The sequence below is a fragment of the Calliopsis andreniformis genome, chromosome 3, assembly GCF_051401765.1.
Source record: "Calliopsis andreniformis isolate RMS-2024a chromosome 3, iyCalAndr_principal, whole genome shotgun sequence".
Taxonomy (NCBI): domain Eukaryota; kingdom Metazoa; phylum Arthropoda; class Insecta; order Hymenoptera; family Andrenidae; genus Calliopsis; species Calliopsis andreniformis.
In genome coordinates this window covers 25,987,253-26,002,970 of record NC_135064.1, presented here as the reverse complement: position 1 = coordinate 26,002,970, position 15,718 = coordinate 25,987,253, and the positions used below count along the sequence as shown (strand labels likewise).

At 36.3% G+C, this 15,718-nt stretch overlaps 1 protein-coding gene across 1 annotated transcript in view; it reads left to right on the top strand.

Annotated features, from left to right (window-relative positions):
- LOC143177362 (dynein axonemal heavy chain 1) overlaps nucleotides 1-15,718 on the top strand; it is an 89,861-nt gene that overhangs the window by 70,937 nt on the left and 3,206 nt on the right. Inside the window, exons 52-79 of the mRNA XM_076375236.1 lie at nucleotides 833-953; nucleotides 996-1,053; nucleotides 1,119-1,141; nucleotides 1,205-1,269; nucleotides 1,321-1,428; nucleotides 1,474-1,543; nucleotides 1,586-1,599; nucleotides 1,676-1,780; nucleotides 1,882-1,977; nucleotides 2,038-2,063; nucleotides 2,133-2,300; nucleotides 2,392-2,561; nucleotides 2,612-2,745; nucleotides 2,874-2,976; nucleotides 3,154-3,288; nucleotides 3,323-3,511; nucleotides 3,560-3,615; nucleotides 3,689-3,794; nucleotides 4,322-4,476; nucleotides 5,230-5,409; nucleotides 5,896-6,286; nucleotides 6,995-7,266; nucleotides 8,727-9,037; nucleotides 9,355-9,580; nucleotides 9,843-10,038; nucleotides 11,372-11,565; nucleotides 12,469-12,623; nucleotides 13,010-13,376. Coding sequence (XP_076231351.1) covers nucleotides 833-953; nucleotides 996-1,053; nucleotides 1,119-1,141; nucleotides 1,205-1,269; nucleotides 1,321-1,428; nucleotides 1,474-1,543; nucleotides 1,586-1,599; nucleotides 1,676-1,780; nucleotides 1,882-1,977; nucleotides 2,038-2,063; nucleotides 2,133-2,300; nucleotides 2,392-2,561; nucleotides 2,612-2,745; nucleotides 2,874-2,976; nucleotides 3,154-3,288; nucleotides 3,323-3,511; nucleotides 3,560-3,615; nucleotides 3,689-3,794; nucleotides 4,322-4,476; nucleotides 5,230-5,409; nucleotides 5,896-6,286; nucleotides 6,995-7,266; nucleotides 8,727-9,037; nucleotides 9,355-9,580; nucleotides 9,843-10,038; nucleotides 11,372-11,565; nucleotides 12,469-12,623; nucleotides 13,010-13,376 — 4,194 coding nt within the window. The remainder of the gene's footprint in view (nucleotides 1-832; nucleotides 954-995; nucleotides 1,054-1,118; nucleotides 1,142-1,204; nucleotides 1,270-1,320; nucleotides 1,429-1,473; nucleotides 1,544-1,585; nucleotides 1,600-1,675; nucleotides 1,781-1,881; nucleotides 1,978-2,037; nucleotides 2,064-2,132; nucleotides 2,301-2,391; nucleotides 2,562-2,611; nucleotides 2,746-2,873; nucleotides 2,977-3,153; nucleotides 3,289-3,322; nucleotides 3,512-3,559; nucleotides 3,616-3,688; nucleotides 3,795-4,321; nucleotides 4,477-5,229; nucleotides 5,410-5,895; nucleotides 6,287-6,994; nucleotides 7,267-8,726; nucleotides 9,038-9,354; nucleotides 9,581-9,842; nucleotides 10,039-11,371; nucleotides 11,566-12,468; nucleotides 12,624-13,009; nucleotides 13,377-15,718) is intronic.

The following is a 15,718-nucleotide window of genomic DNA, read 5'->3' as shown; positions in this document are numbered from 1 at the left end:
GTGACATAGAAGGGACGCGACAGCGAGTTCCCCTTTATTGACTTCCTGCGAAGTAATCGTTATCGTTTTGAGAGAAGTTTCCATCGTTGACAGCCTGGAAACGTTTCCATGTCAGAAGCTACGAGGCAAAGTCGAACAGAGCCGCACAAAGGCTATTGAAGCTTTTTTCCTTTCTTTTTTGACTGCTATTGAAGCTATTCATAACGATGAAAGAGGATTACTTCATTTGTGTGACAACTTAAATTTACTAGAACAATACAAATATTTATGTTCATAATTCTCCGACTCGACAAGTGTACAAAAGTTTTATCATTAACGAGGTGGAATTTCATCAGCCCACCTAACTCCATGAGTTATAGTTCAAATTTGAATTTTGTAACTTTGGTGAGGAATCGGCCATGTGAACAATTCTGTGAAGATATTTAATATTTGCTGTTAATGCATCTTTATATGAGCACAATTAGCTCGTTCATAATTTCGTTAAGAAAACATGGGTGAAACGATATTGAATATAATGACAAGATACGAGTAGGTAATTTGCATCGAATTTCATTGAAATGGAGCTGTAAAGGCGCCAATTTAATAAGTGAATCACTAACTTCTTGTGAAAAATACGTTAAATTGAATTGTTAAGTTAGAGCTCTTGTTTATATATTTTCACTTATTCTCTCAGACACGACTTTTTAATGAAACAGAAATAAATTACTAATATACATATATCGTAGAAGTCTTCTAAAGTAGTTTTGTACTATTTCTGGTATATTTTACAATGTATGCTGAGCATCAAAGGATTTTTCCAGCACCGTATCTAATATAAAATTTTACCTCGCAGGAGTTGAATCGCCACAATTACGTTACTCCGACGTCGTACCTCGAGCTACTCTCTGGCTACGGCAATCTTCTTGGAACGAAAAAAACGGAGTTACAATCGGCGGCGAATCGTCTGTCTACAGGTTCGTACTAAGAAATTGAGTTTCCTTTAGTTGTTCTGACAGTCTTTAAAAAAGTTACGCGTCTCCTTCCAGAAGGGGCCTACATATTTTATCCCGATTGGTAGAACTTTTGCTACGTGTAGGGAAAGTTAAACGATGTCGCAGTTGAAACTTAGATTCCATTAGGATATGTTACAAATATTTTTTTTGTAACACTTCAATTGCAATTAAATATTTTATGATTTTATAATTAACACAGCTTTCGATAAAAGTCTTCTTTCCCTCATTCTTGAAAATCTCCGCCAATGGAAATCAAAGAATAGCTAAAGAACTCCCAGTTCATTAACACGATGGGTCTCTAATTTTTTAATAATTTTCTACGTCGCAGACACTATACTTGACTCAATTACTGGACTTTTCATCGCTGATATCTATGTATGTATTCATCTTACATTTTTCATCGGGGAAGATAGATGACAGGTGCCAATACGGCATCGCTTGACAGCGACAACGATCACTGCAAAATTTCCATGGGTCAAAGGTAAAGGACCCGTCGGCGACTAATTTTGCAACTGATAAATTAAGCAAAGACAGTCTGACGGAGGCTCGTGGTGCACGATAACCACGATTAGACTATCGATTTTTTCCACAAGCACTGACGGAGCAGGTACTATTCGTGGAATTCGTCAGTGCGCTTAAATCGGGCGAAAATTGAATAACGATCGACGGGAATAGACTAAAAGGGAACGTATAAATGGAACAGTACACTATCTGAAATTTTCTTCGTTACAACTGTTTGCATCACTAACTCAATATTGATAGAAAGAATTCATGGTTTTCTAGGAAAGGTACTAACTGATATAAAAAAAATTACCACTTTATCATTTATAAAAAATACTGACTGACATATTTACAGAAATTCACTAAAAAATGATTTCATGCAATACAGGGTGTCCAAACTGAAGCTGGCCACCTAAGTACCCCCTCTGTTTCTAATAACAAGATTTTTTTAAAAATTAGAAAAGATGATTCTGCACTAAAAATTGTTCTTCCATGATATTTTCCCTTCGAAACCATTCAAACTAAAAACAGGGGTGATATTTAGGTAGCCCACTTCAGCGTGGACACTCTGTATATTAACACGTTCAGTCCACCAAAGAGGTTCTAAAAACATCAAGATCACGTCAAGAGAAATCATAGTCCAAATTCTCCTGACCCATATTCGGGTCATGGGGCTGTGAACGTATTAAGAGCACAACTGACGCGAAGATGTCGAAATGAAATAACCCCGAGGCATGCTCCCTTCTGTTTCACTGAAAGAGAAATAAGACCTCACTTTGTAATTCCAGAGCAGAACAAAGAGAAACTGTTTGAAAAAATCGATCGATAAAACGAACCCCCTTATCGCCCCTCCATGTACGCGAGAGAAGAATTTGTAGACGTAATTACCGAAGGCCAGGGGTGTGACATTTATTTATTTTTTCACTCTGCCGTTGTCTGCTGGCGCTTTGATTGTTAATTATCCAGAAGCGGAAGGGATGCAAATTAATCGGATTTGCGGGATCTGCATACATTTCCATACGATTTTATCGGTGTTCGCTGGTTCCTGCTCATTTCGAGGAATTTTTCGTTCGAGCCAAACGAGGACGTTCACTTAATTAGGGAATAACGATAGACAGAGTATGAGGGCGTATCTACTATAGGCATGAATCGAAGAATAAATGTAACTGAAACTGTGTGTAATCGATGGGCGTCACTAATTCCTGAGGGTCGCGTAATCTACATAAATAAGTTAATTCATTTCTGGAATCTGGTTGAAAGCGATAGCAACTACTAATTGCCCGGAATGGAATAACGAACTGAATTAAACTGGTGTAACATCTACAAATCCATACATGTAAAATATGCATTTAATCCCACGTATATGTACGTATATTGCAGAGTTTAATAAGCCCTCGAAATTGTGCAATGAACTCAAATCTGTTTGTGTTAAGAATTTGTGGATGTCTTTCTGGAAGCAGGAGTTCAAAAGATAAGAAAATTGGTATAACTACTACTGTCAACTTTAACGCAGAAATATAGCTCTCTAGAGGTAGAAACGTTCCACCCCCAAAAAAATATTGCGGTGAAAGGACGATATAAGACAACTCCAAGAGACATTGGATCACTCTCCATTAAGGCGACTCGCTAAGAAATCCAGTTGATAAATTTTATTGTGCAGAAGTATTAAGACTATTTGTCTTATCCTCTCGATGTAAGAGAGTCGTTGTTAGTCTCCTTATCTCTTTAAAGTATTCTTATTTCCTGCGTCTATGCTCTAATTTACTTCCCGAAAGCTTCCATTCAATTTCGCTTTGTAAGATTTATTTTCATTCGTCCAACTCCTATAGGTTTAGACAAGCTTGCCAGCGCAGAAGTAGAAGTGAAGAACATGCAAGAGTTATTGGCAAACATGAAACCCCAGTTGGAGAAGGCAGCCGAGGCAACAGCTAAAATGATCGAAAGGATCACACACGACACAGTTAGTATCGCCATCAGAACTCAATATCCTCTTGTAAATAGAAAATTCTGTTCATCTGGTACTGCTCCTTCAAGTCTATTTTCATAACTTTAGAGTCTTCCGTAAGAGAGCTTTCAGCTACTTAAAGTACTTTCAGAAGGTATTTCTGTCTTGCTTTCATCGGTTCGTTTCGATAATTGGATATATCTATATCCCGTTTGAGAATATCAGCTGAAAATTTCATTGATTTTCATAGACCAAAGCGGAGAAGACTAGGGCCGAGGCGAAGGAGCAAGAAACTGTAGCAGGGAAATTAAAAATTGAGAATCAAAAGATTAAGGATGAGGCAGAGGAAGACTTAAGTACGTTTTTCCTATTTCTTTTTATTGTAGATCCGTGTACTCAACTGATGTAGTTAAAAGTTACCTACATAATTCACTCATAATTTGATTCCTCCAATACACCATATTATTCCTTGTCTATTTAATTAATAATTCCACTCCCAGAATTTGTTCCTCTAAATACCAAGGATACCAATAACCATTTAGTTCAACCAATTCAGCAACTCGAATAATAATATTAGATCAGTGATATTAGGTCAGTGAAGTAGCAGCGCATAGACGAATTTATAGATCGCAATAATCCAGTAATCAAGAATCCTCTTCTTCCTAATATATTTTTATATCGAATTTGTCACTTTGATCTACATAACATGCACAGTTTTCTCTTTGATATATCCACGTGAATCCACGCGACCGATATTCCGTGATCGTGTTTAATAGACGTTAGTACATACAGTTGCACCACCACGAGCTGCGCCCACATACGATTGACACAATAAACGTTGTAGAAACAGTTAATGATTCAATCGATATCCCATTTACCGCAGGTCAAGCACGCCCAATGTTGATCGCTGCAGAGAAGAGCTTAAAAGCTCTAAACAGAAACGACATCACTGAGGTAAAGGCAATGAGGAGGCCACCCGTTGGTGTACTTTTGGTTATTGAGGCTATTTGCATCATAAACAACGTGAAACCGATCAAGGTATGTCCAGCACACATAATATAGCGCAGAGAATATTGCAAATGGTTCGGGAGCTATGGAGGAAACCTCTGAAAATATCTTCTATAAACTCTCATTTTTTTAGCAGGATTTTCCTAAATAATTTTTCAGTAATTATAGAATATGCATAAACAGCTTAACTTAAAAAGCACAAACTTTTTAATTATGTTTTGTAGTTAAAAATGTGCTGTTATTGAAGAGTTAAAACTTTCAAACATTTCGAGATCAAACGTTACATAAGAAATGTGAACTGGGAATAAAATTATTCAAGTGCTTTGTTATTCCGTTCATTTTAGTAACATTTAAATACTGAAATACTAGAAATTTATTCTTAGCATAGAATAAATATTTGCAGATTTGTTCGATTTTTTGACTTCAGCACTCAATATTCAGGTAACATGACAATTCATATGTCAATTATTTTTGTAAAAATATAGAGAGTTAATAAAATAACAAATTCTCAATGAAAACAGTGATAAAAATGTTATTCAAAAAAGCTGTCTAGATTGGACAACGTTTAATGTATCATGTGAATTTTTCATTCTTGTGAATATTTCACTTATCAGTTCGGCAATATTCTCACTGCAATATGAAATCAATATTTGCCAGTTTTTGTCAGCTGACCGAAAACAGGCAAGCCACATCTTTTTCCTATATTCTACGCCTTCTTTTTTCTCTTTCGATCACTCTACCCGCTAAAATGCTGTAAACTATTCGTTATTGGCGTAGATAGAGACTGGCGCATTCAGCAAAGAGGAGCCAAAGCTGGATTATTGGACGCCTGGTAGCCAAATGCTCGCCGATCCAGGTCACTTTTTGTACACAATGGAGAATTACAATAAAGATAATCTCACAGAAGAAATGATTAATAAACTGAAGGTTTACATCGAGAATCCTAATTTTCAACCATCCAAGGTTTGCGTTCATTCTTTTTTATAATATTATGGAACAAACATTTTTTCAGAAACTTACAGTAGTGCGCAAATGATATTTTTTTAATAATCTTCTCTAGAAAAAAGGCAGATTATCTGCATTTTAATCGTTAACAACACGACAGCTCACAAAGACATTTCTTGTTACACACAGCATAATCTTGAAAACACCATATGAAAACCTAGAGAAAGTTTTATAGTTAGCAAATATTTTGCCAACTATAAAATGATAAATCATGATTCCTATGATTAAACTTGAAATAGTCCAAAACAGACCAGCTAAACCTTTCAATTCATTTTATTTATATCTAATCCATACGATGCTCAAAAAGACCATAGTCAATATAAAAAATATTACCCTCCACCAGACTAATTTCCCACCCACCTAACTCAACACCACAGACACAACGTTAACATCCATAATCCCAATCGATCGACCGTATTTAAAAGCGGAATTACTGTCTTCCAGATCGAATACGTCTCGAAAGCCTGTTACTCGCTGTGTCTGTGGGTGCACGCGATGTACAACTACTACTTCGTGGCCCAAAAAGTGAAACCGAAGATGGAGGCATTGGCGAAGGCCGAAGAGGCGCTCGAAGAAACTGAAAGGGCCCTGACTGCCGCGATACAAAGGCTGAAGGATGTGGAGGAAGGTATCGAGAAGCTCCGAGACCTTTTACGCATGGAGGAAGAGAAGAAGGCGGAACTGGAGAGGCAAAAGCAGCTTTGCGAGGACAGAATGGCGAGAGCTGTCAGGCTGATTGTTGGCCTCGCTGGGGAGCAGATACGCTGGACGTCGACTGTCGCTGAAATACATGTGTCCTTAAAGAATGCTGTCGGCGATATCCTCCTGGCTTCCGGTAGGAACTATTCCTCGTTTCAATGGTGAAGGTATTTTTTGGGGAATGCAAGACTTCTGGATTCACAATTTTATATTGTAAGTACAGCACAGCACGTTCAAATTTCGATATAGTAGAAGGTCCACATTGGAATTTTCGCGAGAGAGGTAGAGTTTGAACAAGTTTAAATAAGTTTGGATTACGCTGATAATGAATAAAAGGGCTGAGTTATTGGAACTTAGGCCTGGCACCTTTATTGGAATTTAAACGTGGATTGCTGTTCCTATATCAGCGGTGAGAGTAATTGAAAAGCTATCAAAAACGATACTTACCAATTTTTATCTTTTTTCTAGAAGAGCAGAGAAATATTCTAGAATTAATGTAGAGTTTTATATAGATAAAAAGAGTACTATTGCCATAAACTATGCCACTGCTAATTGATTTAACCACGTTTACCTTAAAATAGGCGTGCTAAACCGAGTTAAATACGTGATAAGTTTAACTTCAGCTCAGCTCATGAGTGAACCCAATTTAATCTCGACATGAAACTGATATTGTAAGGATGCTAGTTCCGCGTCATAATGAAGCATAATATCATATACAGCATTGAATATTTCACGTTCCGCGTTTAAAACGTCCACCTAACCCATAACACTTCTATATCCTGCATTTTCCATAAATAACGTTTCACCAGCTTTACGTATCACAAAGGGAGTTGTTGGTTGACAGGAGCGATAGCTTACTTGACACCCTTCACGGACAAGTACCGTGTGACACTCCTGACGTCCTGGCAAAAAATCCTCGGCGAAGGTGTGCCCCACACGCCAGGCAGTGATCCTGTGATGACCCTGGGCGATCAGGTGGAGATAAGAAAGTGGCAGATCGGAGGCTTACCTAGGGATATGTTGTCCGTGGAAAACGCTGTCCTGGCGATGCATTCGAAGCGATGGCCGCTTTTTATCGATCCTCAGGCGCAGGCAAACAAGTGGGTACGCTCTATGGTGAGTAAAGGATAATGGTTTTTTGTATGTGCAAAAATCTTGCTTCTCTGGATAGGATATTGTAGTGGATTGCTGAAATTATTAGTAAATAAATTAACGACTATGTGTAAGTACCAGACGTATGGCAAAACAGAACAAAAATTAAGAATTACAAAATTACGTTTCAGACTTAGATTCTAAAGTTATTAATTTTTGAGGAAACGCCTAAAATAGACGTGAAATGTGTATGACTTAGGACATATTCTACTATCGTTGTGCACTAGTCAGGTCAGACACAGCGAAGTCAGTAGAATAGGTCCCAAGTCAGACATAGCAAAATCAGTAGAATAGGTCTGGGTTAGGACAGGTCAGACACAGCGAAGTCAATAGAATAGATCTCAGACAAGACAACAAAATCAGTAGAATAGGTCCCAAGTCAGACATAGCCTTTTCTATTATTTAATTATTTCCTTATTGTACTGAACACTCTAAGTAACAAAAAATTCATCTAGGAAAAAGCAACAGGATATTTCAAATAAGAAAGAAGTTTATAATGAATAATCCTGGTAAAAGGTAATAACTTATCTCTACGTAAATTCGTGAAAAATGTGTAATGAGAGTCACAGATTCTATAAAGTAGACTTTTTCATTAACTCGAAAATTTTTAGCAGTCTTATCTCCATGACCTAGTTACTGTGCAATATACACATAAGAATGAGAAACATCACTCACAATTTTGCAATCTTAAATCTGTCCTAAATTCGTGAGGATTACGAGGAATACATAGACGTATAATGGATCTTGACTCAATTTTGTTTGCACCTTGAAATTAATTCTACAACCCTCGAGTTGTTTGGAGCAGTACTTGTGATGCATTTCACTTTAATTGAAATGTAGCTGACAACAGATTCACGATGATAGTATCATACTTTACCGCTGTTTTGTACAATGACGTTCACCTGAGCCCCCTCGATCTATACGAAAATTGCCATCGATATTCTAGCGTAAGCACGTCGTGATTTAAAGCACATTTAACATTGTTCCTCTTGTAATTAAATTTTCAATGTTGGACAGAGGTGAATAAAACATGCAAAAGAGAAAAAGTGTCGGAAATAAATAATTTAATAGTTTTAAAGTAAGCCGAGGAATACTCTATTGAAAATGAATTTAACATTTATATACTATTAATTTAATATTGAACAGACTCTAACACTATTTAAATAAAATATTCGAGCACCTGCTTCTTGGTTGCCTATTATATTTAACTAAATTAACTTAAAAAAAGAATGATTTATTTAATCGTAAAACGAAACGAAATTATTTTTTTAGTTACTTCTAAATTAAAAATTGAAATATGTAGTGCATTATTTCAGAATATTATTTTTTATTTTCATGTCAAATAAAGTTTGTGCAAGCTTTTTACATAGCACAGTATAGTAAAATATAGATCTTTTTAATTTGTATGTTTTCACCGAAAACAGTATAAGGACAGCGGAATGTCCGTTGTGAAAATGACGGACAAAGATATTCTACGCGTTCTGGAATCGTGCGTGAGATTTGGAAGAGCCTGTCTGATAGAAAACGTCGGCCTAGAGTTAGAAGCTGGCCTGGATCCCATACTTATGCGATCGTTGTTCGAGCATGGTGGCCAATGGTGCATAAAAATCGGAGAGAACATTGTCCCTTATAATCCCGACTTTCGTCTCTTCCTCACCACCAGGCTCTCGAATCCCCATTACACGCCTGAAGTATCAGTGAAGATTTTGCTGGTCAACTTCGCCCTGACCGCCACGTAGGTGACATAACTTTTCCCTAGGCAGAAACTTTTTTCCAGATTTTCTACGCAACAGATTTATTATAAGACGTGCAGTTTTTCTACTTTCGTTGACACAATATTCTGCTTTGAATCTGGAAAAATTCTTAAATAATCAACTTTATGAAGAATTTTTGAGAAAATATCTGCAAGAGTGTAGAAGCACTAGCTTGTACTTATTTTCCATTACTTTAATGGAATTAAAAAAAAATTCGAATTTACATAAATATCTACAATCTCGTTTTCGAAGTACTGAAGCTTTATAATTAATGAACGTAATACCTAATTTGTAAAAGTGGCTTAGAAGATCAGATGCTCTCTTTGGTCGCTATTCAAGAAAGACCCGATTTAGAACAAGCAAGAAACGCCTTAATTATATCAAACGCAGAAATGAGAAAGGAACTGCAGGAAATAGAGGACAGGATTCTCTACAGATTGTCTGTGTCAGAGGGTTCTGCCGTCGACGATATGGACCTCATTCTTACCCTGGAAGCATCCAAAGTTAAAAGCGAAGAAATTAAGGTACGATAAAATTTCTCTTAAATAAAAATTCCCTCAGTGAATACAGTAGTAGAATCTTCAGGAGAAAACTTCTATTACAGTCAAATTCCTTTTGACATTTTACATCATTAATATTAAAAGATGTCCTGAACATACCTCGAGGAAAAATTATTTTATAAGAAACTACGTACATTGAACAAAAAATTGAAAACTTTTTCTGTTTCCATCTACTTACAAGGAGCTTCAAAATTGACCGTAATACAGCTTATTACTCGCATCGCAGGTAAAAATGGTGGAAGCCGAGATCACTCAGGCGGACATAGAAGCAACCAGGTCACTGTACATTCCTGTGGCAATACGGGGTCAGATACTTTTCTTCTGCCTCTCCGATCTGCAATTTGTCGACACGATGTACCAGTATTCCCTCGAATGGTTCGTCGAGATATTCAACAATAGCATAATTGCGACGGAAAAGAGCGGTCAGTACAACGATTTTTATTCGTTAATTATTTCTATTCAATATCGTACCAAAATGCAGTAACTCCACATAATTATTTTAAAGTTAATGGCGCTCAAATAAGGTTGAATAAAATTCCAATACGTGCACAAATCATTCATTTGCTGCAACTGTAACACAGCTCTAAATTTTGCTATTTTTAAATTATCGGGGAAGCAGGAAAATTCTATCGCCCTTAAAGTTACAGTAATCCTATGATTTTTAAAGGACATAATTTTGTTTCCCAAGTCACACTAAATTACCCTTTCCCAACAAGAAGATAGGTTACGAATTTCATTTTTATAAAACTCAGAATTTTCCACTCTACAAAAGCGACAGAACTTTCTTTGTTACCTACTATAATACAGTATTTGAAGTTTCGTTTCCGAATTATTAGTTGTTAAAGATACATCTGAAGTGCACGCAAGAGGTGTCTGACTCGTAGACTTATTCTACTGGAGAAGCGCATTACCCATGTCAGACGCAGCGTGCTAGTAGAATAACTGCCCAAGTCAGACACATTTCGCTCATATTTTAGAAGCTATTTTTAACATTCTTTAGTAACTCGGAAATGATGCCTTAAACGCAATTTCGTCATTTGTCATTTTCCTCTTTTCTTGGCACGTAAAATCACGCCATCAAATTTCTGACACCTGCTGTCGAACACCACGAGTTTATTTTATACCACAGTTGCAGTAAACGAGAAAAATATTCTAATTATTCTAGCTTAACAAGATTTTAATAATTTGATGGATCTCTTAAAATAGAATAACTAATATTTTCATTATTTGTACAATTTTTAACATCACAAAAATCCGAAACATTCTCAATTACAAATTAAGAGCAATATTCTTGACATTCTGTAAATAATTTCTGAATTTTTTAATTTCTTTCTGGTGTACAATAAAGTCAGGATAAATCAGGGTAAATCATCCGTGATATTAAATTCTTAGCATGTACTTTGTCATAGCAGCAATTTTCCACTTGATTACTCATTGAGTGGCTCAAAATAATCCGTGAAAAGATTCTTCGACATAATTGAGCCGTTTATTTGCCAAATCGATTAACTCTGCAAAATAAAATAATAATATTTATTTTAAACTCAAAAAGTCAAGCATCAATCAAATGCTTTGGCATTAAAATTCTGAAAACTCCAAAACATTCACAAAATGAATCACTTTGGACAATAAACGGCTCGATGAATACTAATAACTGTAAATTTCCTTCAATCATTGAATATTCTGCTCACCCACGCGCACAAGCAACTAACCCACATTATCTTTAACGCGCATTATCTGAACGATACTACGTTTCAGCCGACATTGGAAAACGGGTCAATGATATCAACCAGAAGTTTATGTTCTCCCTCTTCACGAACGTGTGCCGCAGCCTATTCGAGAGGCATAAACTGCATTTCGCGTTCCTCGTTTGTGTCCGTATACGAATGAACGACAAATTAATCGATCCGACGGAATGGAGACACTTTTTAGCTGGCACTGAACCGCTTGAAGTAAGACAAAGAGTTCGGTGAACCGTTCATCTGTTGCCAATTAAATCACGATCATAATACGATATAAAACTGATCAAAGGGTAGAGCATTCCTCTTATTTTCATTCAGAGAAATTTCATTTCGCCAGAATGGGAAAAAATGCAATCTAGATCATACTCATCGATGAATTCTTCTAGGAACTTAAAGAAATCAATTCAGTACAGATATTCTATTGTATTAGATCGTATGATTTGAACGAAGAATTTAATTTTTTTCACATGAAATCATCCTTTCAGTTTCCTCCCACCTGTTGTTGAGTAATCCAGAATGTTTCTCGAAATAGTGGTACGAGAGAGAAAAAAGTGAAATAAATAAAAAATATGGAACGAAATTTTTTTTAAATTTCAAGAATTTGAAAACTTGTCAAGTATAACTGTAATCAGACGTAATCTGACTAACCATAGTTAGGTATTTCTCTCAAAATTTATAAATAGTATCAGTAAAGATTTGATCTAATTCTAAAGAATAATGAGCAGTAAAATTCAAAAATTTATTCGTTTCAATTTACACAACTCCTCTTGTTTTAATAATTTATTATTGAAACTACGAGCCAACAAAATATCTGAGAGAGGACGATTATTACAAATTGATCTTCCTAGAAGGAGTTTAAACAATTCCTATCCAACTTAAAAGGAAATTTACTTCTCAGAATAAATCTTCTTAAAGTAAGAATTATAACGCAATAATGTCGCTAAGGAAGGAGAGATATTAAAAGATTCAAATGAAATGGTTCAAGCAAACCTTTCGCGTGTATATAAAGGCAAGAATCCTCGATTTGCAAATTAGATAAAAGGTGGCAGTTGTGAAATGGATTTCGAGGATCTTGTGAATGCATAAAAATATCTATCTGTCCCCCGATCGTAGGACAGGGAAAATCCCGCGTCAGAATGGATTACGCCACGTTGCTGGAAAGAGATCCAAGCACTGGAGAACCTACCGAAATTCGAGAACTTTGTGGAGTCCTTCAAACAGTCACTGGCCCATTTCAAACGCGTATTCGATGAGCAAGAAGCGCATTTGTGAGTAAAATCGATGCTGCTAAATCTTCCTCTCTTCGCAATAATTTATTCACTAATCTGTATCTGGAACGAGGGAAAAAGAGTTAGACAGAATGGATTACTAAATTAAAATATCGTTCCTGCTATAATCTGATTCATTAACCTTTTAGTAGAACACTTGTAGAACACTCAATACCTGTATAAGGTTCAATTATACCTCTTGGAATTACTCGTAAAAAAGTATCTATCAATTATACCTGCTGAAATTGCTCACAAAAAAATATATTCTAATTACAAGATTAAATTGTACTTCCAAGGAACTTGCCGCAAAAGACTCTACTTAAACATTCAAATCTATCACAATTAATTGTGTTCTTTGAGTCCGTGAAAGTTTTTATTTGTTCAAGGGCCTCTTACCCCGAGCCTTGGCAAAGTGCATTGGATGACTTTCAGAAGATGTTGGTCTTGAAGTGTCTTCGTCCAGACAAGGTGACAAACGCGATGCAACTCTATCTGGCTAAATACTTGGGACAGGAGTTCGTAGAGCCGCAAACCACGGAATTATCAGCGGTTTACAATGAATCTTCCCCTACTACACCGATTGTCTTCATCCTATCCACGGGTACAGATCCAGCGGCCGAATTGTACAAGTTCGCAGACAGGTTGAAGATGGGAACGAAATTGCACTCGATATCGCTTGGACAGGGACAGGGTCCAAGAGCTGAGGCAATGCTGAAGATGTGCGCAGAGCATGGTTTCTGGTGTTTCTTCCAGGTAATTAAATATTCTATTAATTAAGGTGAATTTAGATTTTACACCTTGGACGCGTATTGTGGATCATTCATTCACAGTGAAAGGTGCAAAAATTGTTTTCATCTGGGTCTTTATTTTTGCTGAAATGCATGCCTGATCCACTAATTGTAAAGCAACAATGAAATGTCTAAATATATCTATCCAATGATGTCCAAACCGTGGCTCTTCTGGGTATCTAATGTGACTTCGAGATTTTGAAAATCCTCCCAGAAAAATGTTGAGGGAAAAAAACCACCTTCACGTTACCACCCCAGTACAAAAGCGTCTCCGAGAATATTCAATCCAGGGATAAAAAAGTAGAGGCTTTACCAAAAAAAATAGGGGCTTTAAAATGAGCCCAGACTCATTGCTATGCGACTTTTTTTCGTGAAACTAGGGACCGTTTTATTTTGTTACCGAGTGATTTATAATTAATACTCACATGTATAAAATACTGTAACTTTCGAGTATTTCTGATAGACGAAACATGGCTCTTATCACGCTAGGGTTTGGCCACTAGTGGTCTAGGCTGAAAGTCTGAAGTCTCCATCTTTCAACTTTCACTTTCACTGTGGATGAATTATCCATGATACACATTCAAGGTAAAAAAGTGTAAATTCGCCTTTATAGAACGTTCATCCACGAGTCACAATCCAATTTATAGGTATTCACTTGAGATAGAGTTTGTAGTACTTCCGCTTTAAAGATATGTCTGTGAGAAGATTGAACATATGGGGATTGAGGATAATCCTTGAATGATGTTGGGATATTGTGGAAAAAGGCTTGATAAATGGAGATGTCAAAGGCTTTTCAAGATTAGTCACCCGTTTCTTATCGAAACTTCTGTTTTTTACATCAAAATCCCTTGGGAACTTCATTGTCGTTGCCCTCAGGTATCGATCTTATTGTTGGAAACGACCCGGACATCCGTAAAAGTAGGAAACATCGAAAAGAATAGGTGTGATACGAAAAAAAAGCTATCACTTTCTTTTAAAAATAAGATCTAAAAGATTGACCTTGAATTGACCCTTAAATTGACCTTGGAAATGCTCTAAATTAATTTCCAAGTAGATCTAAAGAAATCTTGAATTGTCCTTGTAAAAGATCTTGAACTGACCTTCAATTGCGCTTGAATTGACTTTCGATTGACCATAAACTCGTTCAAAATTTATGAGTCAAATAAACATGGGTAGGTACCTAACCAGTAAACCAAAACACAGATTTCGAGATCGATAATAAAAGTTTCACGGGAGCAATGTCCCCATTATGTGAAAATATCGGTCACTGTGACATCAAATGTCCTCAGAAATTGGTCAGACGATTTTCGGTTGAAGGGGAAGATTTGTTGCGCCTTATACCTAAAAATATTGCGATCGTCGATCAAAAGAATACCCTCGTTTAAAAAGAAAAGGAAAAGAGCGAATATCCTGCGGGTATTTTCTAAGGCGATAAAAGAAGGGACAGAGAAAAAGAGGTATCTCCTTTATCTGTGGAATATATGTAAAAAAGGGAAGCAGCAAGTGGGGAAATGATTTATCGTATCGTGGAACGGGGATCGCGCCATTTGATAACGAAACAAAGAGGCGAAAGAACGTATTCTCGTTGATACGACAGGTACAACGAGTGAAGGTAAACATGAAATCGACGTCCCTTGTTTATTCACGCACTTCGTAAAAAAACCACTTTCCAGCTTGGAGTATATATTCGGATCGCTATATCTGTCTTTCTGCGTAGTTTTAACAACGTGTTGGAGACTATTCATGAATGCCTAATGAATTCCTTCAGCGAAAACGATACACGTGAATAAAAAATTTACGTAGAGCAATACCATAATTTCGTAAGGCATTAAAAAGAATGAAATTGCATTTCAACTCCAATACAAAGACAAAATACGGTATTTCCAAGAATTATCTTCCTCACAAGATTGTATCATCGAAATGTGTTCCTAGAATTCGAAGACATAGAAACAAAAATAGAGTAAAGATGAAACCATCTGTTTCAATGCTCAGGATTCCTTGTTTTGACTGGTATACATGTCACGACAAAAAGAATCAAATAGTTTTAAGACTTTAAAGAAATGAAAAATGAACTTCAATGTGAAAAACAAATCTTGAGAATAGAAATTCTTAGAAAGAACTTAAAAACAGATTTAAATAGAATCTTAGAAAAACCCTGATCAACTATTATACAGTGTAGTTTGGAAACAAGCTCTATAGTTCATGTATCCATATTTTCTTGAAAGCAGTCACTAATCTTCCGACCGAATCCAAGTCGTGGACTTCTATCATAATAGTACTGTATAGTAAGAAAACACATTTTCACAG